The 27,013-nt window shown below is 44.7% G+C and overlaps 1 protein-coding gene across 1 annotated transcript; it reads right to left on the bottom strand.

Annotated features, from left to right (window-relative positions):
* Nucleotides 1-26,818, bottom strand: ARPC1A (actin related protein 2/3 complex subunit 1A). Its single transcript, XM_082857680.1, has 10 exons — nucleotides 26,705-26,818; nucleotides 21,458-21,550; nucleotides 19,277-19,381; nucleotides 12,856-13,078; nucleotides 10,420-10,527; nucleotides 7,702-7,914; nucleotides 5,376-5,451; nucleotides 4,986-5,179; nucleotides 2,004-2,094; nucleotides 1-398 (listed from the first exon to the last, which is right to left on the bottom strand). Exons 2-10 carry the CDS (start codon nucleotides 21,519-21,521, stop codon nucleotides 360-362), a joined length of 1,113 nt encoding a protein of 370 aa, XP_082713806.1. The 5' UTR covers nucleotides 21,522-21,550; nucleotides 26,705-26,818; the 3' UTR covers nucleotides 1-359.
* Nucleotides 26,819-27,013: the final 195 nt, after the last annotated feature.

Raw genomic sequence — 27,013 nt, 5'->3', positions numbered from 1 at the left:
CCAAGAACACATTCAGTATTTTTATTTAATTTTGTAGAGAACAATTTACATACCTCCCCCACCCCTTCCTTTAAGTTAGTGTGACAATTTTCCATAATAAACTACTTAAAGAGAAGCTTTGGTCAAGAATGGAATGAAACAGCAAAACAAAAAACCAAAAAACAAAACCCAAATCACTGCTGCTTTTAAAAAACCAACACTTTCACCAATTATCCTCAAACAAAACACACAACAAGGTTTGCGCCATATGTGTCTTCAGTGTTTCCTGGCGGCCGGCTCTCCTGCCCATCATGCGAATGGCGGAGCTGCCCGGCGCAGCCTGTCTGTCCTCATGCTGGATCTGGGCGGCTCACTCAGCTTCACATTATCCGAAGGCCCTGGATAGAAGACTCTAAGGTCTGGAGAGCGGCAGGAAGAACACCGATGGTCAGTGGGGACCGGCCATCCTGGCGTTTTCCCCAAGGCACTACCCCACACCCCCTCCTTCCTGGCTGTGACCCGCTCCCTCTGAGACGGGCTCCGGGACTATGGCCTGCAGAGACTCTCCCAGGCAGGACTGCCCCTGCTGGCCCTTCCTGGCCCTGCGCCGCCTTGTCCCCACGGCCCCAGCCCACAGGCTCTGGGCACACGCCTGCTCCCAGGGCACGTATGTGCTTATCATCTGTGTCACTGGCCCTCACTCCAGGTGCCCTGATGGCAGGCACTCCCGTGTTTCCGTGGCCCCCATGCAGTCAGCCTGGTGCACAACGCCTAGCGGTGCTCAAAGGCGGACGGACCAGAGAGGAAAATGCGCTGGAACTTCCCAGCTCACTCGCACAGGAGAGAAAGGACTTGGCCTCAGGGATCAAAGGATGAAGGGCGGAGCTACCTGCCCAGGTGGAGCTAATTGCACAGGTGCACGATGCCCCAAAGCAGGTGAAGGTAACAAGGGTGAGGAGAGACTTGTAGAGGCAGCAACATCAATCATGGAACCACACACGCAGTGGCAGAATTCTGTAAACGTTTAACTTCTGGGGGTTAAGTCCACAGAGTTGCACACCTGAGCTGCTCTCTTAGCCCTGCCCCTCCTCCCCACCTCCTTATCCCAACCCCGAAGCTGGAGGGTGCAGAGGCCTCCGGGGTTTGTCCCTCATGGTCACAACACCCCTCCACGCGGCCTCCTAAATCCCTCTAGCCCAGAACCTCCTGGCCACCCCCTGCCCCCCAGCACGGCTGGAGGCACATCCCTGCCACCCGTTCACTCCAGCAGCCTCTGTCCAGAGTCCAGGCCACCTGCACGTCACAGCAGGTGCCTTTCCACGTCGGTTCCAGAGCAGCCCCCAGCTGCCCACAGGCAGGGCCCGCTCTGCTCTGCTTCCGCAGGCCCCACGGCAGGGCCTGAGTGCAGCACGCGCCCCCTGAGCTGCTTGGCTGCTCTGCACGTGCTGCCCCTGCAGCTCAGACCGCTCGCCCGGAGAGGCAACTCAGGCAGTTCGTGCAGCCCCCCAATTCCTCAAGGTGTAAACAGAGGCGCTGGCTCCTCTCCCGGAGCTCCACCCGACCCCCACCCTCCTCTCTCTCCCAGGACGAGCTCCCCGAGGGCTCCTTCACGTCCACGTCCTCAATGCCAGCACCTGGCCCGGCACCCGGCAGGCAGGCAGTGAGTGCTGATCCGATTAGTTGGTGTCAACCATGAACACATGTCTACAGAGTTCAGCTAGTCCGGGCCCAACCTGGGGCCCGCCACAAAAGCAGCCCCCAGCACCCCTCAGTGACTCCGAGGACATCCAGAAGTGTGGACTCCACCTCAGTGAGCAAGTGCGGCTCTCTCCTGCTAACAACTCCCAGGGTTTCAAGAGAACCACAGCCAGTGCACTGCGCTCCTGACGTGCACTGCACTCCTGACGTGCACTGCGCTCCTGACGTGCACTGCAGTTGACGGCTGGGTCCAAGAAATGAGGACCAGTCTTCTCATGGGAAGACTTTTAACACAAACGAGATCTGTTCTGAAAGATAGACGATACCTTGAAATCCCAAATGGTCATGGCTCCATCGATGCCAGTAGTGCAAAATTTGCGACAATCTTGCTTGTCCACCTCATAAATAGACACTTGACTGAAAAAAGGCAAAGACAAGAGAGAGACTGTAAGGCACATGGTGAAAGTGAGCTCCAGCCTTCCTAGAAGGGTAACAGCGTCTTCAGGAAACGAATTGTCTATCAATTCCTTTAAAGTGTCCATAGGTATTAGTCTGTAGCCATTTGACTCAGAAAATATTAAAATGTATTTTATTACCAGATGTCCAGAAAAGAAAAAGACTGGAAAGAGAGAAAAGTTAAGAACGTGCATTAATTAAGAGGGACGTGGAGAAGCAGGACAATTCAGGCCACAGAGCGTGTACCCTGCGGAGCCAGGAGAGGCCACGACCACAGCTGTGACTGAAATGGACACACTGCTTAAAAAAATACTAGAGGCATCATGAAGCACGACTGAAATCCAACTGGCTCCAAACCAAAACTCCCAAATTACCCTCTAGGACAATGAGGGCATATGAGTCAAAAGCTCTCCTTACATTTGAAATTAATCATTATTAATATTAGCAACATCCAGACACACCACAACATTCCAACCAAGCTCAGCAGAGGAGATTGATGAAACAACTTGGCTTAGCCTGATTATCTGAAAAACTTTCAAGAAAACCAATTCCACAGCTCAGACAATATTTGTCTTTCTCCCCGAAATGCCTAGAACATTCCCTCTGGGGAAGGGGATGGCACACACCACCTGTTTCTGCACAGCCTATGGGCTAGAGAATAGCCTTTACAATTTTAAGTGCTTAGAAAAAAATTAAAAGGCTATTATTTCATGATATGAAAATTATGTGAAATTCACATTTCAGTGTCTATAAGTTTTACTTTATTTTTAAATAAAATTTTAAATTAATTAATTTATTTTTGGCTGCGTTGGGTCTTTGTTGCTGCTCGCGTGGGCTTTCTCTAGTTCTGGCGAGCGGGGGCTACTCTTCGTTGCAGTACGTGGGTTTCTCACTGCGGTGGCTTCTCTTGTTGCAGAGCACGGGCTCTAGGCACGCAGGCTTCAGTAGTTGTGGCTGGTGAGCTCTAGAGCGCAGGCTCAGTAGTTGTGGCGCACGGGCTTAACTGCACTGCAGTATGTGGGATCTTCCTGGATCAGGGCTTGAATCCGTGTCCCTTGCATTGATTGGCAGGCGGATTCTTAACCACTGTGGTACCAAGGAAGTCCCTATAAAGTTTTACTGAAATACATCCATGCATATTTATCTCTGTACTGTCCATGGCAGCCTGCAGGCCACATGGCAGGGCTGTAGTAGTTGTCATGGAGACCACGTAGTCCTCGGAGCCTAAAATTTACTCTCTGGTTCCTTATACAAAAAGTGTGCTGACCCTGCTCTAGGGTAAAGAGGACTTAATATCTGCAAATAAAAGCAGTCATGCCAATCTGCAAAGGTCTTTTTATTCCTAACCTCAAAGTCTCAAAAAGGCAACGAGAGCTGTCTCTTTACAGATACACAGTCTGCAGAGAAGCTTAAGAGAACCTCACAGAAAATAATTTTGAAAATCTTTCAAGACAGAGAAACTTGAAAAATGTGGAGAAAAGTTCTGCTATGCCTTCAAATGACTACTTTTCAATAGAGCACAGATTATTTCCAGCCTATTTTAAGTCCAGTGGCCCTTTCCGCTGAACATAACAAACTGCAGTTAAAAATTCTCTTGAAGAGGGACTTCCCTGGTGGTCCAGGGGCTAAGACTGAGCTCCCAATGCAGGGGGCCCAGGTTTGACCCCTAATCAGGGAACTAGATCCCACATACTGCAACTAAGAGTTCGCATGCCACAACTAAGACCCAGCGCAGCCAAGTAAATAATAAAAAAAAGTAATACGAATCTTATAAAAAAAAAAAAAAAGAAATTCTCTCGAAGAGAAAGTCTAGAGGTTTCCATTATTCTTCCCATGATCATCTCCCACATTAAAGTCTCTCAACACAAAAGGTCTAGTCAAAGAATACAGTGCAGGGCTTCCCTGGTGGTGCAGTGGTTAAGAATCTGCCTGCCAATGCAGGGGGCATGGGTTCGAGCCCTGGTCCGGGAAGATCCCACATGCCGCGGAGCAACTAAGCCTGTGTGCCACAACTACTGAGCCTGCGCTCTAGAGCCCGTGAGACACAATACTGAGCCTGTGCGCCTAGAGCCCATGCTCCACAAGAGAAGCCACCGCAATGAGAAGCCAGCACACCCCGATGAAGAGTAGCCCCTGCTTACCACATCTAGAGAGTGCCTGCACACAGCAACGAAGACCCAACACAGTCAAAAATAAATTAAAAAAAAAAGAACACAGTGCGTTTCTCCTCTAGATTAAAAAAAAAACCACCAAACTTTCTAGACACGACACAATTCTACTGTCTTATTTAATCACAGACGCCTGATGAATAATAAGTAAAGGAGTTTTTTGGCTTTGTCATAATGATGCTGAAAAATCTGTCTCTCTAGTTAAACTATCTTCTTACTCGTACACCTTACTTGAAACCCATGGCTGAAGTGACAGCTACCTTTCAAACAGGATATGACTGTCAGGTGCTCAGTATTAGAGGAACACGACATTCAGGAAGGTCTCCTTTTGTCCTCAGTCAAGTTTCTGAGAAAGCAAGACCCAGAAGAGGCTGCAGACAGGCCGCGCCAGCTCACGGGCCCGCAGCAGGGCCTGTGTTCCGCACATGGGACGCCCAGACTGTCTATGCCCTGAAGGATGTAATGACTACATGGGGGCGGCTCGCTCTCTGTGACGAGCTGGAAGTAAGAGCCTGCAGCCGGGAAGTTACAGACCCCTCACTGCCCCCGTTCCTGAATGGATGTCTGGGCCCGCAGGACAGAGAACATCACAGGGACCCGTCAGGAAACGAAGAGGGGAGAAGGGCAGCCCGGTCACCTAACACTTCTGCACAACCGTCGGGACAGGGGCCGGGTGGCACTTACGTGATGCTGTTCTGGTGCAGCGTCTCCAGGGCCGTGTTGCGGTCCTCGGTCGTGGCCCGCTTGTCCATGTTGCGGAAGCGCTCCATGGCCGACATGTTGCGCTGGATGCTCTGTTTTGGGATGTCTAGCTTCGAGACGAAGGTCAAGCAGCCGCGGTCGTCACAGCTAAAGAGCATGGGGCAGCAGTCATGGCCCTGAAACAAGGGATCAGTCAGGCCCTGCGGGGTGTGCGCCCAGCGAGTGCCCTAGCAGAGCGGCCCCACCATGGGAGCCTCTGGAGCTGCTTCCCCTACAAGGCTGCTGCTCCGTGCTTGTGCGCACAGCCACAGGGCACGCCCTGCTCCCGTTCTGGAGAGTAAGCACAGGCTCCGGGGCAAGAGAGATGCTTACAGCGGCCACGACGCTGTTCTCCGAGACGAAGCGCACACTCAGGAGGGGCAGGAACTCTGTCTTCAGAGTTGAGACCCTGAACACAAGAACAGTGTTAACCCGAGATGGAGCGGACCACGCAGCCTCTTCAGACACAGATGACAAAGAACCCGTTCTCATGGGGGCTTGGCAGGATGAACGAACACTTACGTTCCATGACCCAAGCCTCCAGGAATCTCCAGCATGAGCCAGCCCTGAGGTGACCCGCAGACGCGCAGGTCTCTGCCCCCTTTGGCTGTGCCCACCCCTCCTGCACCCACCCCTCCTGCACCCCTGCTCACCACCAACTGCCCTACACTGCGGTCCCAGGAGCGCTGGTTCTCTGCCGCCTCGGCCTTGGCTCCCCCTGCCCCGTTACCCACACGCCCTTTCTGCCCCTCCTGCTTTTCCAAAGTCCACCCCAGTCTCTGAAACTCGGCTTGAGTTTCATCACCCCCATGAACAGCCTTCCTGGACCACTTCAGCCTGCAGTGGCTGCTCTTCTCTCTGGCCTCCTAGAGTTGACCATCACCGGCACGCAGGACTGAAGGCCTTTCTCTGCTCCCTTCTCCTCGCCTGTGCTCACATGGGCTCCCAGAGGGCTGGGACCACAGACATTTATGGGAGTCTATTCTGTGCCCTGCCAGGCACTGGGGCAGGAGCTACGGCCACCGATGAACATGACACAGTATTGGCCAGCCAGGAGCTCACATGCGAATGGGCCGTGTGTGTGTGTGTGTGTGTACACATGTATGCTTCATGATCATCTGGCCGAGAGATTACACAGACACGGCAGCAAACATGCTGGTTGATGAAGTAGGATCATATGGCTCCATGTAAAAGATGATGCGTTTTGAAACTGTGTCTCAGGAGACACCCCTGCCCTATCTCCTTCAGTACGAATGGTATTGGATTAAAGTACTAACACCTCATCTTAGGCTCTCCTGTGGCATACCTGGCTCTTACTACATGAAATACTCTGATATGGAGAAGGGTAGCGGATGTAATCTGACTTGCAGGACCGGAGAAGCCAAATAATAAATCAATATGAAGGTAGACAAGAGCTTCTAATATAAGCATGTGCTAAGAGCTTATTATGCATTACAATAAACTGTACAGAAATCAATAGCCATGACAAAACATTACTGAAACAAACAGCAAATTACTATACAAAATGTATACCATAATCCCAGTGGAGTTAAATGAAAAGATATATGTGTCTACATATGTACAGAAATCTTCTGGAAGGCTTCATAATTTAGACTGGGGGTGTGTTTAAAAATTAAAAAAAAAAATTCACCCCAATCAGTAAAATATATATTCTTTCTGAAATGTCACTTTGTTGTCAGTGTGGGGCAGTGGGAGTCAGATGTGACTGGTTCCCTGCACAGGGGACAAGTCAGGAAACCCTTACAGGTGGGTTACCTTTTTTGTTTGTTTGTTTGCTTTTTTTGCGATACGCGGGCCTCTCACTGTTGTGGCCTCTCACGGTGTGGAGCACAGGCTCCGGACACGCAGGCTCATTGGCTATGGCTCACAGGCCCAGCCGCTCCACAGCATGTGGGATCTTCCCGGACTGGAGCACGAACCCGTGTCCCCTGCATCGGCAGGCGGACTCTCAACCACTGCGCCACCAGGGAAGCCCCAGATGGGTTACCTTCAGCTGCCAACGGAAAGGATTCACCGGGACAGAACCAAGATTCACAAGCGGAAAGGACTGCGGTCACCCTCTCTCTCCCTCTAGACATGATAAGCAGACACAAACTGAAGTCTGATGAGACACACACTGCTCTCCTCAGGGCTGAGCAGGCACCTCTTCACAGCGAGTCTCTGCGATTCGGGCTCCCCCAGTGCACACACCAGGGGGACTGGCTCCCAGGGTGTCAAGTGTCACCGCATGAAGGCCCACATGAATGGAGCACTGTCCACTGACTACACAGAGTAAGAACACATCTCCCACTTCATCTAAGGCTGCTGGATGCCATTTACGTGTTGTGAGGAATTCACAGGAACAGACTAAACTGCCATCTGAAGGAACTCTTACCAGGAGCAAACCAGGAGACTCCTTTGGAGGAATCACAATCAGCACTTCCATTAAGAAGTGTTTCTGGAAATGAGACCTAAGTCTTCAAAATTTCCCCAAATGGACAATCTAAACGTGTGAAGGTAACTTTAAAGGCTGCCTTGCAACCTGGTTCGGATTTTTATGCTGGTGCCCTGCACTTATACCCAGGGAAGGGCAGCCTCAGGCCAGCTGCTGAGATCCCACCCCACTCTTCTCTAAGTCCAGACGAAGGTAGATACTCACTGCACACTTTTTGAGGCATCGGCAACGGACACGGTGCTGTCGTGGCTGACCCAGGCCAGGCGGCTCCCGCTGGCGGAGAAGCTGACCCCGTGCACCCAGCCGCCAGTGCCACTGCCACCAAACTCTGACATCAGCTGACCAAAAGGCATCTTGCTGCCCCAGGGTGTACTGGCTGGTTTCTCATCCACTTCTTTAATGTAGGCAGAAAACACTCTGTGGTTTAAGGGCAGGAAGAGAAGGAAAGAGTAAATGAAAATATGCGTATATAGAAACAGGCCACAGGCAGCTGCTGTAAGGTGTCCCCAAATGAAAAGATACTGACTCATCAAAAGCAAAACCTGATGGGCTTCCCTGGTGGCGCAGTGGTTGAGAGTCCGCCTGCCGATGCAGGGGACACGGGTTCATGCCCCGGTCCAGGAAGATCCCACATGCAGCAGAGCAGCTGGGCCCGTGAGCCATGGCCGCTGAGCCTGTGCCCCGCAACGGGAGAGGCCACAGCAGTGAGAGGCCCGCGTACCGCAAAAAAAAAAAAAAAAAAAAAAAAAAAAAAAGCAAAACCTGATGACAGACAAGTTCAGATACATAAACCTCTTAAGACACAGAAGGGTTCTAAGGGCTGCCTACAGGTCAATTCAAGTTTGGCCTACGTCGTGTCAGGCACTACTCTCGGGGCATAGCTCTAGAAGTGATGGACACAAAAGCCCTTCCCTCCTGGAGTGCATCCAGGGGAGGACCTTGCTGTCCTGCCCCTCTCCGCTCCCTGGCCCATGGCAGACTCTGCTAAATGAGCACAGCATACTTTCATGTCTGCTTCACCATCATTCTTAACACAGCAGTCCAGAGCCCACATAGTCAAATGGTAGGAGAGAGGAAACTATTTGCTACTCTGCAATAAACCACTAGCATTAACTCATTTAAAGAAAGAAAGGGAGGGACTTCCCTGGTGGTCTAGTGGTTAAGACTCCATGCTCCCAATGCAGGGGGCCCAGGTTTGATCCCTGGTCAGGGAACTAGATTCCACATGCTGCAACTAAGGAGCCTGCCTGCTGCAACTAAGACCGGGCAAAACGAAAGAAAGAAAGAAGAAAAGAAGTAAAGAAGGAAAGAAAGAAAGAAAGAAGAAAAGAAGGAAAGAAAGATAGGAAAGAAGGAAGGGAGGAAGGAAAGGAAGGAAAGAAAGGAAGAAAGAGACATCCAAAGAGAAAGTCAAGGGAGGCCAGTGAGAGTGGGTAGGCTCTCCCTAGTGTCACCCTCAGGTGCACTGTCCAGCCTTTGTGGCAGGTCTAGTCTGGGATGACGGCGGGTCCATTACAGCCTGGGATCATCAGTCTCTTTCTCTAATTCCATGAAGCTGTGCGTAAGGATGTTTTGACCAGAGTTGGGAAGCAGAAGGGCTAGAGAACAGCTGGGGATCTGCCCTCCAATGCTATTTCTTTATACAGCTTCTCTTCAAAAACTTCTGAAATTTAAAGACTCCCGAAGTGATCTGGGATATTTTCCCCCTAAAACAATAATGGCGGCAGCAGCTCTGGAAGAGGCAGGACAGTGGAGAGGCAAAGGAAGCCTCAAATTATCTGTAAGTTAGATGATGTGACCTCAGAATCTCTGTGCTTTAAATCTGCATCACGATGGCTACTGCTTTAGTCATCAGAAGCCAAGAAAGAACTGTGCTGCCAAATTGAGAGTTCGAACAGAAAAGACCCTTACCCACAGGACCACAGGTCAAAGCCAAGTTTATTTCTGGAAATTAATATTAACAAAAGAATTGTAAGCTATTTGTACAAGGAGATTTTTAGACACAGCCTGACAACCCAGGTGGTATGGTTAAATTGCATCTTCTAAGGGAGCTGTAATGACTCTGCGTAACACATCACAAACAACAAAACTCCTGAATATGAAAAAATCTTTACTGTTAACACTGGTTCTCAAGCAGAAGAGTCAATATTTTTCCAAAAAGTACCTTGACACTATTGTACTCCCACCCCACAGCCAAATTCCCATACATATCCTTTAAAAAAAAATCCCAAACCAAAAACCCCATGAGGATTCTTGGATATAAATCACTGGCCAGGTTTTCTGGAATTTCTCCACATAGCTTACCAAAGAATGCTGCACCTCACCTCCCAACCCACCATAGAGTCAACATGAAGCAACATTTGCTTTTCTTCTGGCTAAGGCCGGGGTGGGGAGGGGGGAGCCTTCTTGATAAAGAACAGCTTTAAAAAGCAATTACACTGTATGACCCTTAAAGCTCTCAGCAAAGTGGCTGTGTTTCTTCTAGTCTCATGCTAATGACAAACAAAGAGCTTTAACTGAAAAGGAACCGCACAATAACAGCTCAGCAGTGCTCTGTTCAGCTCTGTTTTGTTGATCTTAGTTTCACTCTGGAATTTGCCCAGTCTGCTGCCTGGGTTATGAAATGAGAAATAACACCATGAGAGCGGGGGACCCTGTACCTGGATGTTCTGCCTGAGGAAATTTCCTGGCTCTGCCCTTGCATCCCTCCACCTGCCCCTCCTGGTCCACTGCTTTCTATTGATACCTCCCGATTTCCGCACTTGCTGTAGCTCCTTTTCTAGATCACAAGCTCCTTTCATCTCTGGGACCCTCGTGGGGCCTAGCACAGTACCTTACAAAGAAAAGGAACCTCAAAAATACTTGCTGAAAGATGAAAAACGAAGAGCTCAAGGCCGTCTACCAATCCTCACTCGTTCCCACCTGCATTTGAAATCACAGGATCCTGCTGCCAGCAAGACGTTGTTGGGATGCCAATCCAAGCTGAGGACCGTGGAGCGAATGGGTTTTTTAATGTGCTTGCTTACCCACCTACAAAAGGAGAAAACCCATTTTAGTTTATCCATGCATCAAGCAACCGTCCCCAAATGATCTACAAATGTGTGTCAAGCGAAAACACCTACACGTGGTTCTCACGTGGCCACCGAGTGTTCTACCAGAGAGAAGGTGCATTTCTAGAGGAAGAGAGGAAGGGGAACCATATGTGGCCCCTTTGCTCTCCTGTCTTTCAGGCTTTGACGTTTTCATCAGAGCAGCCAGTTCGGAACTTTCCCGGCTACCAGGGGATCCTCATCATTAAGTATATTTATGGATTAACTCTCATACCGTCCCCCATGGACTTTCACATTTTGTGTAACTCTAACCTTTGAAATAAAAATTGAGGTTTGAAATCACTTGAATTTTTTAAAAAAATAAATTTATTTTTGGCTGCGTTGGGTCTTCGTTGCTGTGCGTGGGCTTTCTCTAGTTCTGGCGAGCGGGGGCTACTCTTTGTTGCGGTGCGCGGGCTTCTCATTGCGGTGGCTTCTCTTATTGCGGAGTACGGGCTCTAGATGCGCGGGCTTCAGTAGTTGCAGCATGTAGGCTCAGTAGTCGTGGTGCACAGGTTTAGTTTCTCCGCGGCATGTGGGATCTTCCCGGACCAGGGCTCCAACCCGTGTCCCCTGCACTGGCAGGTGGATTCTTAACCACTGCGCCACCAGGGAAGTCTGCTGAATTTTTATTACAAATATTCAGTGATTTGTTCCTTTGTTTTGGGTTAAGTTTGGGTTGTAAAATAGTTTAATTTCCTTTCTAAGTCTCTGAGAAGCTGCAAATTCTTTATTTTTTCACAGAGAAATCAAGAAATTAGCAGAACCTCTTGCTGGTGATGGGCCTCTGACTAACTCTCTAGCTCCACTAAAATGTTTATTTATGTCTAAGATCAGTCATTATTCTGGCCTGATTCAATTTCTGTCCCTAAACTGCTGCTTAAAGACCAAGGCTGTTCTGCTGCTTAGAAGCTGAGAGACTTACTCTCGAGCAGAGCACCCTTCCTTGGATGTTAAATCACTTTTCTATAGAATCTTTTTCGTAGGGTCTTTTCTGAAAAGCAGACAACATTCTGACTTGTTTTATAACAGTTGTTTTACCTTAAAGGCGTTTAGAGGTTGTTTTAAAGTACTCGCATCCTACAAATGAATTATAGTGCCATAGCTGAGACACTCCCCTGAACATAATGGCTTGATCAAGGGACAAAACCTCGTACTACAGTAAAGCCCAATTTGCCTGAATCTGAGACTATTTTTCAATGAATAAGAATGCAAAGTCACTGAGGTTGAAAGCTACCCAGGAAAAAAGCTGTTTCTAATCTATTTGTTACAGTGAGCCTTCTAAACAATTTCTTGCAGGCAACATTTTGTTAGCCTTATTTTTACACATGCTTGCAAGCTTGCAAGCAAGAAAAACCGCAGGTCTTCAACTCAAAATTCAAACTTGGTGCAAATTCACAGACTTGTTTCAAAGAATCAAAATTTCTGAGGTTTTACTAAATTACAAACTGTAATGTGATAATCCCTTCCTTTCCTTGTTTCAGACAGTGACACATGAAGAGTAATGTGTACCCGGCTATTTTTAGTACAAACACTGCCAGTTTCGCACTAAATGACAATTCCATGTTGAAGCATATCTACCACCCTTTCTGAACACATGCCAGGTAGAGCAGAGTGGTTTCCTTATCAAAGTAAGCAGAAAGGAGTAGTTAAAATAACTTACTTAGCCATTAAATAAATCCCCGTATTTTGACTGGCTCAGCTCCAAGTGGTTTACAGTATAAAGTAAGTACAACAGGCTGATTATATTTCTGAGATTCTGGTCAAATTTTAAAGTTTAACAGTTTAAACAAGTAAAATATTATGCCAGGACACAGATTTGGTATAAAACTTTAAAGAAAGGAGAATATTGTTATCTGGAAGACTCCTAGATATTTTAAGTCAATAGAGATAGGGAAAAAAACTTCCTTAGGGCACTGAGCATCTTTCAAGTTTATAATTTATGTATCAGAGTAAGAAAACAGCAATTTAGACAGCACAGAGTGAGAAGAGTTGTAGCATCTTAAAGAACAAACAAGTCAGGAGATCAGAACATGGAAACCACAGTTCGATATTAATATGAGAAAGATGTGAGATTGGACTCACTGCACACATAAGAAGGAAAAATGTTCAGAGAGAATGGAGAATTTCAAAGGAAAAAAAAAATATCCAGATGAGGAAAAGATGAAGTTACAGTTAAGCCTCCACCCAGTGCCTCAAGAAGTCACCGAGGACACAGCAGTCCAAATGTATGATTCTACAGAGAAATAAAAATACTCATGTTGCTCACCAGTCATTTTCGGACTCGAAGTAACAAACAGAAATGAGTCGTGCTCCGCTGCCCACAGCAAATTTGTTCTCTAGCGGGGACCACTTGACAAAAGTGGCTGCACGGTTAATTCTCAGGATCACCAGGGTCGGCTTCCAGACACCATCTTTCTGACTCCACACGTAGGCATTGCGGTCAGCCCCACAAGTGACGATGCGGTCACTCTTGGGAGCCCAGTCGATACCTGCAAGTTGAGATGTGGTGGCATCTGCTCTGCCTGGCCATTGACAACTGACACGGCACCAGCAGGAGGGCACCGGCGTAGCAGGGCTGGATGCGGGCTTGGGATCTTCCTCCCCAGCCCATCCTTCCCCACCTATGGTCCTGGTCACCACTTCACACACAAAGGCAAGGATGTTTCTCTGCAAAGTTCCGTAACTCAGGATCCTCTGGAGGCCAGGCAGAACAGAGCTGTTATAATTGCGGAGGTTACAAACCAAGCAGGGGCATTCTTAACACCCAGCCACATATCTTTAGAATATGTGATCTGAAGACCCTTTTCTTCCTTCTTTACTGGATTTTTTTTTTTCTCTGAAAGTACCTTTACTCATTCAGTAACAGACCTTGGTCCATGATATTAACTGAAAGACTGCTATATGACCTACAAATAAAACAACATATAGGGTAAACAATCATCAGTATAGAGGGGAAAATATAAATTGTGATTCTTCTGAAGCTCACTGTTTTTTAAACTAACCGAAATACCTTTTTTACATGATACAGGTTCTATGAAAGAGTCTTTTGAGTATCTTTGCATCTAAACAAGGAAAAGACCTAAATATGTGTCTGAATGTAAGATTTATTTTTCTTATTTGATCAGACTTTTACTTACTTGGTGCCTCTATGAAGGATCCCAAAGTCAAGGTCAGTTTGTTATATACCAAGAGTAAAATCTGCTATGATTCAGTCATTTTATAGTTACTGATGAGGTATTTTCTATAAGTATAACTTAACACTGAAGGTATAGAAATACTACTAATAATTTTTTATTATAGATATCTCTTTAAAAATAATTAACATTCTTAACATTTACATGAAAAAAGTAAGAATCAAAGTCTCCATTAGCCATAAATTACAGTGACTTTAGTAGTGTGAACAGTTTATGTTCATTCACCTACAGGAATAGTCAGCTCAATTATTCATACCAGTGAAGGGAAAAATATGGGGAAGTGTATTCTCGGTGATATGTATTTTTATTTTAAATCTATTCATTATAGGACAGCTTTGCAGTTCTCTTTATTACATTTTAAATTTTATTTTATTTTATTTATTTTTTGCGGTACGTGGGCCTCTCACTGTTGTGGCCTCTCCCGTTGCGGAGCACAGGCTCCAGACGCACAGGCTCAGCGGCCATGGATCACGGGCCCAGCCGCTCCACGGCACGCGGGATCTTCCCAGACCGGGGCACGAACCCGTGTCCCCTGCATCGGCAGGCGGACTCTCAACCACTGCGCCACCAGGGAAGCCCTAAATTTTAACTACAAAAGCAAACCCACATATTATCATGAGACAAACATCACGATGGGACACATGCAAAGTCAAAAAAGCCCTGCTTCCATTCTTCACACACATTCTTCCCGCAAAGGATACTAATATGGCAAACATTTTCTCCTGTTTTTTATAAATCAGCAGTGGTTGTACATTATTTTAGAACACTGATCTTATCATAATAATTTCCCAAAACATCCCATTGTTGTACTTTTTATTCCCAGTCACTTATTAGAATAGATAAAACTGGAATAAACATTCAGACACACACCTTCTTGCTCTGGTTAAAATGATCTCTATGATAAATTCCCAGAAGTGTGATGCAAAATAGTTATTTTTATGACTGTCTTGTTCTCCTAACTTGATTACCAGCTTCCTGACAATATGAAGCGAGTCTCTGAAACTACTGTGGTGGGCAGACCCTGGAGTGGTCTCCGAGATTCCACCTCCTGTTGTTCACGACTCTGTGGGACCCCCCCTCCCTGTGGGTGTGGGCAGGACCCCTGACTCACTTCTAACCAGTGGAATGCTGGGAAGGTGAGATGGATGTGACTAGTGCACAAGATTACCTAAGAGCACGGCACCCCTCTTGCTAGAGACTCTCAAGGTCTTTCTCTGTTACTCTCTGTTGAAGAAGCAAGCTGCCATGAATCTCTCAGCTGCATGGAAATGAATTCTACCACCATCAACCTGAAGGCGCTTGGAAGTAGATCCTTCCCTGGTGGAGCCTCTGATGAGAACAGCCCTTCCGTGGCTGACACCTTGATTACAGCTTATGTGAGACCCTGAGCAGAGGTCCCGGAGAAGCCAAGCCCAGACTCTTGACGCACAAAAAACTGTGAGATAATAAGTGTGTTTTGGTTTAAGTGGCTAAGTGTGTAGTATTTGTGACATAGCGATAGAAGACTAATACATCCTTATCCAGAATATTGCCTTGTAATGAGAAAACTCAGTGATTCTGTAATGATTTTGACAATCTCAAATTTCACCCCATTCCAATATCACCACCACTTTAATTACACACGTATGTATTTTATAAGAATTCCTGAGGTGCTTTAAAAAAAATCAATAGATCCTTATTCTCTAAGAAAAATACAAGGAACTGCCTTCTGCTTCGTTTTACAGTTCTAAGTCTACTTCTGTGGCTACATCTTTCATTTGAATATAGGAGTTGTAAAACCAGAGTCGTAGCCTCAACCTGTTTTTAGATAACATTAGCTTTTAACTCTTTTAAAACACACACTTGTTAAAAAGAGAGTGGGAAGGGCCAATATTCAGTAAAGGCAAGTTCTCATCTCTTGCTAATTTAGCGTTGCATCTTTTTTTGTTTTCCTGCCATTAGAAGACTTCGAAGGAAAAGAAAAGGAATCTAACATCTATCCTGTCTTTCCTATACTAACTATATTTCAGGATAACCAAATAGTAGATGAAGGTAAGCATCTCTTTTATGAATGTATTCCAGCTAACAGAGAAGAAATGATAGATTTAGAATATTATCATGTTGCAGCCACTATTAAATTAATGGCTATAGGCACTAATCATCAACAACTGCTAACATCACAGAAAGAAAGACAACCGGACATTATGTGCCTCCTTCATGAAAGAACCTGCTACCACCTAACTTCAACTAGCAATTCACAGGAAACACAGAGGACGGAGAAATATGTGAAACACCATGGGCTTGCAATCCATAAAACCCAGGCTCTGGAAAACAGTACAGGACAAACAACCTGATTTCTCAATTTTCTTAACAAATAATTTGCAAAGGAAAAGAAAGAAGGGAACCTATAAACTTAATAGATAGATCAACTGATCACAACCATGTGTGTACCTTATTAGGATGCCAATTAAAACAGACTATTGTATTGGTTATTGTTGAAGAGTTCTTACCTTTTAGAGACGCAAACTGAAATATGAAGTGATGCAATGTCTGGGATGTGCTTGAAAATAGTACAGGAAAAAGAATTGAGAGTGAGCTGAGAACAAGATTAGCTGTGAATTGATAATTGCTGAATCTAAGTCATGGGTATATAGGGGCTCATTACATTACTCTGCTTTTATATGCTTTCTATTTAAAAGTGTCCACAATAAAATGTTTTTTTTTTTTAAAGGAGATGGCGATCAAGCATTTAACACAAAAGAATAAAGTCAGAGAAAAACACCAGAACTCTGATATCCCTTTGATGCATGCCATACTCTTTTTCTCTGTAGTACTGAGCAGACTTTTCTTCTAAAAAGCTTCAGAGAGTAATTTTCTTTTTCCGTAGTTACTATCTCTCTGAGAAATTATGTTTGATCCTTGGTCTCCTGCCACAGAGTTATATTTAGACTTTTCCAACAACAGCTTTTTCAGATCTAAAAAAAAAATGTCATTTGAGCATTTGGACAGAAAACAGGCCCAAGTTCAAAGGATTCCAGAAGAGAAGCAGGGGGAGAAAAAGGACGTAACTATTTCACTTTTTTGGCTATTTCTTTGGTCTTTCATCTTGGCCCTTTCTCATTTATAAGTATTTCCTAATGTTAAAATTCCAATTTAAAATATGAGTGTTCTTATTTTTAGGCTGTAAGGCCACTGGCAAAGGGACTTAAAGAAAATAGGCCAAACCTCATAAAAATAAGGTCATGGGAAAGCAACAGCAACAAAAATAGAAATTATGTCTTTGGTGCTGGTTTGGTAATATAGTTAGTCGGTTCCTGACTGATATCACATACAAAGCACTGGTAAAAACAAGAAGGGATGGTCATAAGTTTTTGCTGGGGATACAATGTAAGGGGTGCAGAGGGTCAAAACATGCTGTTTTTCTCTGATTGCGGGGAAGGATATATTTAAGCTAATCAGTATATTAGGGGATGAGAGGCAAAACTCAAGGGTCCCAATTAAAAAAAAAAAGAAAATTATCATCAGTCCCTGTGCTGCCCACTTAAGTGCAAAAAATCATTGTGAGAAGGGAAACCCAAGACTGTGGTGAGAAATTTATAATTGAAAAGTTAAGGAGAATAAGTTTTGATGTGCTTGGCCAATTGTTTAAAGCAGTTGAATCACTTAGAAAATAGGATAAAAAAGAAACTATGGTAGTAAGGGTCAAAGACTAAGAGTTCTCCCTGAACGCAGCAGTAAGTTAGTATGTTTTTTTAAAAAGTAGCCAGACAGGGCTTCCCTGGCGGTGCAGTGGTTGAGACTCCGCCTGCGGATGAAGGGGACATGGGTTCGTGCCCCCGTCTAGGAGGATCCCACATGCCGCGGAGCAGCTAGGCCTGTGAGCCATGGCCGCTGAGCCTGCGCGTCTGGAGCCTGTGCTCCGCAACGGGAGAGGCCACAACAGGGAGAGGCCCACGTACCGCAAAAAAAAAAAAAAAAAAAAAAAGTAGCCAGACATGATTTAACAACAAAGCAATACACTCTCTTGAAATCTGGTATCAAGATATGGTTTACTAAATTCTGAAAACATTGTAAAAATTCTCCATTTTTTCTTCCTTCTCCTTTATTTCACACTTGCTTAATAAAACTCGACACTGCTCTGCTTGCTACCTTTACCCAACTATTCATTGATAGTTTTTGTCAAAGATGAAAGTTACTGTACACTCAGGAATCTGCCTCAGAGCTAATGCTTTAAGATCCAGTCTTCTACAAATTGACAAGAACAAGTTAAAAACTCAATGGAAAAATGGTTAGGAGTTATGAACAGTAAAGTCATGAAAATTAAAACCCAGGTGGCTAATAAACATCTGCTCAACCTTTCTATTAATCAGGGAAATGCAGCTTACAGAGTGACCAAAGATCACTCATCAGTCAGTCTGCTTCTATCAAGCATGTGTGGAGTGTGGGAAGAAAAGCACTCCTATCAGGGCTGCAGGAATGCAGGCGATCTGACAATGCCTGGCAAGGCTGAAGATGCTTGCACCCCTGTGGTACAGCAAGTCTCCCAGAGACATTCACACCTGAATGGAGATCTGCCCAGGGACGCTCAATTTAGCACTAAAATGTCACAGGGAAAAAGTGGAAGCAACTTAAATATCCTTCAATGGAGGAAAGAGTAAATAGATGAGGTATGAAATGCTACCCAGCGGGTAAAAGGAATCAATTTGATCTAGATACACCTACATACAGAGAACTCAGAAACAATGTGGAATGCAAAAGTAAGCCACAGGAGATGCATGCTATGATACCATTTATGCAGTATTTAAAAATTCTAGCCAATAGTACTAAAGACTGCTTACACACACTGACACACACACACATACATGTATGTGAAAGTATAAAAAATGGACTGGGACAATGTCATACCAATTACAGTGTCTTCTGGGGGAGAGGAATAGGACTGGTGGTGACAGGAGACTTTACCATTATCTGGAATAATATTTCTTATAATAATATACTTCTTATAATCAAATCTTTGTGTCCCAAGTTTTCTGGCACAGAAAAAAGATAAATAGCTGCTAATTCTGGGTGGCAGGAATATGGGTGTTTGTTATATTACTCTATGTCCTTTTCAATATTTTGGAATGTCTTCCTTGCCCTAAAAACAACATACAGGAAAATTCTGGAAGACACAGCGTTCCCTTAGGACTTGGGAACACAGCTTGGCTTGCGGTTGCACACAGCTGACGTGCTGTCTGGTTTTCGCTTTCATGTCTCATCTAATCTAAGCTCTCTAGTCCCCAGAGTAGGTTGTGTTTTCTGTAACATTAGCAGAACAATGCATACCAGCTGGGCTCAGAGACGCACTTAAAAACTGAGGTCACTATTATATATTTTCTCAAATTTTCTCAAGAAAAATCAGTAAATGCTGCACTAAGTACCATGGCAGACTTCCTTTACTAGGCTATCTGTTTACACAGAAGCGTGCTAGACTTGGAAATGCCGTACTAAGCTCATGTGATCTCCTTTTTTTACCTGTGATGTGTCCGTTGTGCTCTTTGAGTTCATGAGCTTTCACCCACTGGCTCCCGTTCTTCTTGTAGATGTGGACTTCATGGTTATTGGGGCTAAGGGCAATCTCTGGAGAAAAAAGTCAATAGTTAACACCTGAACTCGAAATTGTCACAAAAAAAGTGATGTTACAGTTGGCATTTTAAAAACAGACTGAAAAAAATAAAAAATAAAAAAAATAAAAACAGACTAAAGGAGGGAACAGGAAAGCAGTTTCAGAAAATGGTTCCCAATATTCGTCCTGAAGAATTCCTTTATTATTTTTACCTCTACTTGTACTCCATATTTTAAAATGTTTTCTAGAAAGACTGAATTAAAAAATTCATTTTATTATAAACATACACAACTGTCAATTAAAGTTCTAACCAGTAACAAATAAACAATTTTACTATACTTAACTGATATAATTTTATTTATTTTATTTTGTTTTGGCCCAGCCGCTAGGCTTGAGGGATCTTAGTTCCCCAACCAGGGATCGAATCCAGGGCCCCAGCAGTGAAAGTGCTGAGTCCTAATCACTGAACCGCCAGGGAATTCCCTTAACTGACATAATTTTAGTCCACAGTAAATATATTTGACATTTTAGTTTGCCTGTACAACACTATTAAGGACAAATATTTTATTTCTGTTAGACTTTCTGAAATACTAAAAATAGCTCATAGGCTTTCATTACTGCTATCATAGACCCAGGCTGGAACCACTAGTTTATAAAAACAAAGAAACAAACAAACAAAACCTCCAACAACCCTTGATACTACTGATAAAATATACTGAAGTTTTTCTTTACAATAAAGCCAATATAAATCACAAAATAGAATTCTCAAGAGAACTCTCTTAGACCAATCTAAAATGTTAAGAATATACATATATGATGGATTTTTTTGAACTTATACTGGTATTTTTTCCTTTCTAGTTCATCCATTTTTTAAAAATAAATATCGATTTCTTAAAATTAAAGTCTATGACCCAAACTTTAGGTCAATCATTTAATAGTTCCCCCATCTATACATAATATCCAGAACAGGCAAATCCATGGAGACAGAAAGCAGATTAGTAGTTGCCTAGGGCTGGAAGTTTTGAGGAAAATTGGAAGTGAATGCTAATGGGCATACAGTTTCTTTTTGGAGTGATGAAAATATTCTGAAACTAGACAGTGGTGATTGTTGCATAATTCTGTTTAATATACTAAACACCACTGAATTGTATACTTCAAAAGGGTAAATTTTATGACATGTGAATTATATTTCAATAAGGCTATTATTTTAGACAGTGAATAAATACCTAACTTTTAAAAATAACTCATGGGCATAATACTACACTTCTGTTTTTTTTTTTTTTTTTTTTTTTTTTTGAGGTACGTGGGCCTCTCACTGTTGTGGCCTCTCCCATCGCGAAGCACAGGCTCCGGACGCACAGGCTCAGCGGCCATGGCTCACGGGCCCAGCCGCTCCGTTGCATGTGGGATCCTCCCGGACCGAGGCACGAACCCGTGTCCCCTGCATTGGCAGGTGGACTCTCAACCACTGCGCCACCAGGGAGGCCCCTGTCTGTTTTAAGATTTTTTTTTGCCTTCTCCTTGTCATATTACCTGCACTTTGCTTGCTGTACTACACCTACTTCTAAAAGTCTTCTCCATCCCTTTCTAGTTTGCTAGAGCTATAAAACTGGAAACTCAAGCTTATTACGAATAGCATAGTAAACACTAGATTAAATACTGCTCTCAGTATGGTTTACTTTGTAAACCATATGTGTCTTATATCTAGGTCCTAGTATTCTGACTAAATGCTGGGTGGTCAGTGTTACTGTACAACCATCCCAGACATTGGGTTATTAGGGCAATGAAAGATGTCTCTGATATAAACTGTCCTCCAGGTGGTACTGTAGAAAAAGAAGTGGACAAGGAGCCAGAAGGCCTGAGTGCTAATTACGGCTCTGACATTAACTTGGGTGTAACCACTGGAAAGTCCTTCCAACCCTCTCAGCCTCGATTTCTCTACCTGTAAACCAAAGGACTGACCTAGTTCTCTCTGAAGCTATATCTATGTCCTGTTCACATGATATTGAAATATGTGATCCCTAAAAGTACCTACATCTAAAAGAATCAAAGGTACCAAAATAAAGGAGCAAAGTTAATAGCATACTTACGGGTACGATCCCTGTTCCAGGCATGACAGGTGATTGGCTCTAGTAAAAACTGATGCAGGGACATTATTCTTAGTGTGTTCAAAGGACAGAAAGCTGCAACAAGCAACAGAAAAAGCATTTAAAATGGCAGGCACCCCATATTTAAGTTGTCTGGGGATCCTGAAATGTTTGGGGAAAAATAAAACCATTCTCCCATTGAAAAAGACCAATCTCAATGTCAAAACTTAATCATTTAAATACAATTAGCACTGTAACCACATCAAGGGACTCTAAAACCATGAGTTAAGGACTGTTGGGGTACAAGACATTCACACAGTCTCAAATGATCATCCCATAGATTATTTATTAATTACAAACAGAAAAACATGCGTTTACAATAAAAAAATCTGGCAGTCACCACCTTAACCAAGCAATCAATCTTAGTATCATAAGTAGTGGAACAATATAATCTGATAGGCCTCCTGACAGGAGACAAACTGAAGGGCACACCATCACTTATAAATAGTGACCACTTAATTTATTATCCAGACCAGAATACATTCAAGAGAGCATAAAGGGGCACTATTAATAATTATGCTGCAAAAACAGGCCACAGGACTATGCTGGAGAAACCTGGTAATATGGCCAACCTACCTATGAAGTATTTATGCCAAACATATTGTATTTATGCTAAATCCAATCAACATCTAGACCTAATTTCCGGTTTACAGGAAATAAAGGGGAGTGGAATTAGTTAAGTAACACCAAGGGAAAACAAACAGTTAAAACCAGAATGTGTGCCATCCTATAAAACAATTGGCCTGGACAATTCAAAAGAGGTTGGGGTGGGGGAGGGTGGCTGTTCTAGATTAAAAGAGCCATGAAAACCAAATCTGATAAATGAAACTTGATTGTAAACCTACATTTTTAAAACAGCTGTAAAAGATGTATTTCGTAAAATAGGAAAAATTTGTATTTGAACTACCTATCACACAACAATATGGAATTATTTTCAACTTCTTAACTATGATAATGGTTGGCTGTTAGGTAGGAGAATGTCCTAACTCTTAGGAGATAAAGATAATGAAGTATTTAGGGATGAAATGTCATGACATCTTCTGTAACTTATTTTCAATCATTCAGGACAACAAGTAGATGTATAAAGAGCAAATGTGGCAATACGTCAACAACTGGCGAATCAAGGCAAAGAGTAGGCAGGTATTTGTTATGTTAGTTACTGTTTAAACCTTTTATTGTAACTAAATGAAAAGCAGGAATCTGTGAAACATCATTAAATTAAAAATCAAATCACACTCTCCATTCTATAGGCACCCAAATCTAGATACACTGATGAAGCAACTTTTACCTGAAATAGGAGAAATTTTTTCAAAAAAGCAGTCAGCGGCCCCACCCCCATCCCTTTTTTATCATTTCTAAGAGGCATTCCCACAGCACTCAGAGGTTTCAATACTTAAGTACAAGTCAACCTAGGGTGGAGACTGAAATGTGAGATAGGAATTCTGATGCAAGAAGGAAATGAGTGGAAAGGCCATTAGAAGGTTGTAAAGTGAACAATGAAAGTTCAGACAAAGCAGAAATCAATCTTAGTAGAAATCAAAGGAAATGTCTCTGCTAATTGTTGTAAGGGAACCTAAAGGTCAAAAAGAGATAAGTGTACCCTTAAATAAAACATCTGATATCTTGAACTGGCAGAGAAATATCAGTGTTTCACATTCTATTCTAAGAGTGAGGATATTTAAGTCATTAATTTTTTTTACGGGTACATGTTCTAGAAAGCAAATTGCAACTCACAAATAAAATCTCTAACTCGAAATTAAAAAAAACTTTTAAATGAATTCAAATAACACTGCTTAATTTGTCTATTTTTTTTAAGTAAACCTCCAGAAGCTCAGTGCATGATTCTTTTTCTGATATGATACGCTTACCCATTACAAAAGGTTTTACTCAGTTACTCAAAATAACATGTTGTGCCATAAACATCTGCTTAATTAAAAGCAATTTAGTTTATATGCCACATTTTAAAGGCTTACTTGTTAACTGAAACAAAATTGGTCTGCAAATTAATAATTTAATGTAAATATCTACATGCAATAAAAGCACACATTTCATATACAGTTAAAAAAGAAAAGGTGGACTATTCTGGTGGCGCAGTGGTTAAGAATCCGTCTGCCAATGCAGAGGACAAAGGATCCAGCCCTGGTCTGGGAAGATCCCACATGCCTCGGAGCAACTAAGCCCGTGCGCCACAACTACTGAGCCTGTGCTCTAGAGCCCGTGAGCCACAACTACTGAGCCCGCACACCACAACTACTGAAGCCCGCATGCCTAGAGCCTGTGCTCCACAACAAAGAGAAGCCACGGCAATGAGAACCCCGCGCACCGTGACGAACAGTAGCCCCCGCTCACCGCAACTAGAGAAAGCCCGCGCACAGCAACAAAGACCCAACGCAGCCAAAAATAAATAAATAATTTTTAAAAAATGTTCTCGGGCTTCCCTGGTGGCGCAGTGGTTGAGAGTCCGCCTGCCGATGCAGGGGACACAGGTTCGTGCCCCGGTCCGGGAAGATCCCACATGCTGCGGAGCGGCTGGGCCCGTGGGCCATGGCCGCTGAGCCTGCGCGTCCAGAAGCCTGTGCTCCGCAATGGGAAAAGGACCGCGTACCGCAAAAAAAAAAGGAATGTTCTCAATTTATATTAAAAAAAAGGTGCAGACAAAGGCTTTCTCATTCTAAACCTCACGGTTATAAGCAATGCAGCAAAGCCTTCAAAAGAGGTAAACATTTACTCAATGGCATAATTATTTCTAAAATTGCATTTCTAATTTCGTTATAGCATTCAAGTTCCGTATTTGGACATACACTTAGACCTGTACTTCCTTCTATAATCATGTGGCTATTTTAAGTCTGTAGGCCAAGACAACACTCATGTTTGTCAGATTCATACGACACCAGTAAACACTGCCTGTGTTCATTAAACTCAGTGTGAAAGCAGAATAATGACAACTTGAATTTTGTACAAAGAAAAAGAAACCTCTGTCGTAGGGTGATAATTACAATTTCTAAACTGTGATTCATATTTAAGTGAAATCTGAAAAACTTTGTCTTAACGAGGGTAGAGAGAAGAAAAAGGGAGAGACAAAAAGGTGCTGCATTAAATTTAACAAACTTCTACTGATGAACTTTTAATGTCCAGCACAGAGAGAAAGAACAATTTATAGGACATTATGATTCCAGGGACCCCCTCCACCCCCCAACTCCTTTCTTCACCTATCACTTGAGTCATCCTGGTATTTGGTTAGCCATGGGCTGTGGAGCCAAGAGGACCTGGGTTTGAATCCTGGCTTTGACACACAGTAGCTAGGAAACCCTGGGCAGGTCACTCAATATCTCTAAAACTCATTTTTCTTCATCTGTAAAATGGACACAGAACTGACATCCCAAGGCCAGTGGTAGCAGGATTAAATAATACGTGAAAGCATGTAGCTCAAAGCCTAGCCTAAAACAGATGCTCGGTAAGTTAAGTTAGTTAGTTCCCTTTCTTCCTCTGACCCAAGGCTTTTGAACCATTCCTAGAAATACACACCAGTAAGTACCCTCTGAACTTGGAAACAGCTACCTAGGCTTTAAATTCTCGGTCCTGGAGCTTTAAAGTATTTGTACAGTGGGGATTTCAGTTCCCTGCTTGGGGTCAGTTTTCGAGACTGTGATTCATCCAGTTTCTAATTGCTCTCAATACCCAACCCAGCAATAGCAGGTGCTCTGACAAGGTCACCACACCCTCCCCAGCGTTCAGAGACAGGTTCCAACTCCAGGCACCAGTCTCACCAGCAGACCAAACTTCCTTAGGCAGAACCTGTTTCAGCACAGGATTAGTTACCTAGATCTGATACTCTCCCCCAGCAGGAGATTTAATTTTCCAAGAATGATCGCCTCCTTTAACTGTGGTAAGTAGATAAATTAACCTCGGAAGGCCTTCGAATAGGTTGTGTAGGAAGCAGCCACTTACACCTACTCCCTCACAGGGCAAAAAATAGCCTCCTGAATGATACCTTCTCCTTTTCTTTCTTTTTTTCTTTTTTTTTAAGATACCTGAAAAACCCAGGGCCTCCGGGAAACCAAAAGGTTAGATTTAAAAACTGATAAAAGAGGGCAGAACTAGGATAATTTAGGTAATTTCAGCAATGAGTTGAAATAGATAAAAATAGGTCAGCATTTCCTTCCGGTTCCAAAGCCCCAGTATGAGAACAGATGGCTTTATAATTAAAGATTCTAAACTACAATTTATTAAGTGCCTGCCATGTGCCCAGCAGTGTAGTAAGTACCAGGTTGGGGCCAGAAACATAAATAAATCTGACACTTTCCTGGTCCTCAAATCTGGGGGGAGAAGCGTAGAAGAGGAAGGGGAGATAGATACACAGACAGAGAATGCCGAGAAGCAGGGATAACTGCTAACATTTATTGAGCACCTACTCTGGGCCAGGAACTATCCTAAACAATTTATGCAAATAAACTCACTGGAGCCTCAGAAACCCCCTGAGGATCCTATTACTACAGATGAGAAAACGGGGACTCAGAGAAGCAATCTTCCCAGGGTCATCCAAGCAATGGTGGCGCCGGGATGGCAATCTGGGCAGCCCAACCGAAGGGGTGTGGTGGGAAAGGCGCTACAAAAGGGTTCCACGGAGCGACCAGGAGCGAAGAGGTACAACTGTGACTTAGGGGAAGGCGGCACCCAAGCGGGGGGATTCTTAAAGAACTCGGGGGAAGGTTCTTCTCGAGCTCGGTAAGGTCCCCCAACATCTGAAGGATGGAAGGCGGCCCTAGACAGGAGCCAAACATTCCAGGGGCGCCTATGGCGCGCAGGGACCCTATTCTAGACGCTGAAGAAAGGAATGAACGGTGCCTCGTGACGCTCGACTCGGGGGAGATGATTCCATTCACCACTATATTAGAGACTGGGATAAATGCCCACAATGGAAGCGCAGGAGAAGCAACCTTTAATTCTGGCATCGGAGAAGGCTTGGCGCTCGAAAATCGTGAAAATGGGATCTGGACGTGTGGGGACCCCAGGGCTCGGCAGGCCCCTCTGAGAACGCGGCTTCCCCGCCCCCTCCCCCCGGCCCGCCCCTCAGCCTCAGGGCCCCACGGCCTAAGCCCCCGCCTCGCCGCCCCCGCGGGTTCAGATCCGGGACGAGGCCGGCCCAGGGGAGGCCGGCAAGGCCAGAAACTCGCCCCTGCTGCTCCTTACCTGGGGGTCGGGGCCGTCCGAACGGGCTCGGAGCGTTGAATTCGCGGACTCTGGTCAGTCGACGCGAACAGGCTCCGGCGGGCGCGGGCGGACGACCGAGGCCCTGAGGGAGCGGCTGACAGATCCCGGAAGTGGCCACGGCGCCTGCGCAGCGCGGCTGGGGCGGTCGGCGCACGCGCACAGCCGGGCGCGCGGCCGGGGTCCCGAGTGCGGCCGGCGGGGGAGGGTCGGGCCTGAGGGGAAGTTGCTGCCTCTGCGAAGTCGGCTTCAGAAAACCGCTGGAAGGTGGTGGCGGGGCAGCGTGGACAT

The sequence above is a fragment of the Leucopleurus acutus genome (assembly GCF_964270905.1).
Source record: "Leucopleurus acutus genome assembly, chromosome: 16".
Taxonomy (NCBI): Eukaryota; Metazoa; Chordata; class Mammalia; order Artiodactyla; family Delphinidae; genus Leucopleurus; species Leucopleurus acutus.
This window is presented reverse-complemented; position numbering and strand designations above follow the sequence as displayed.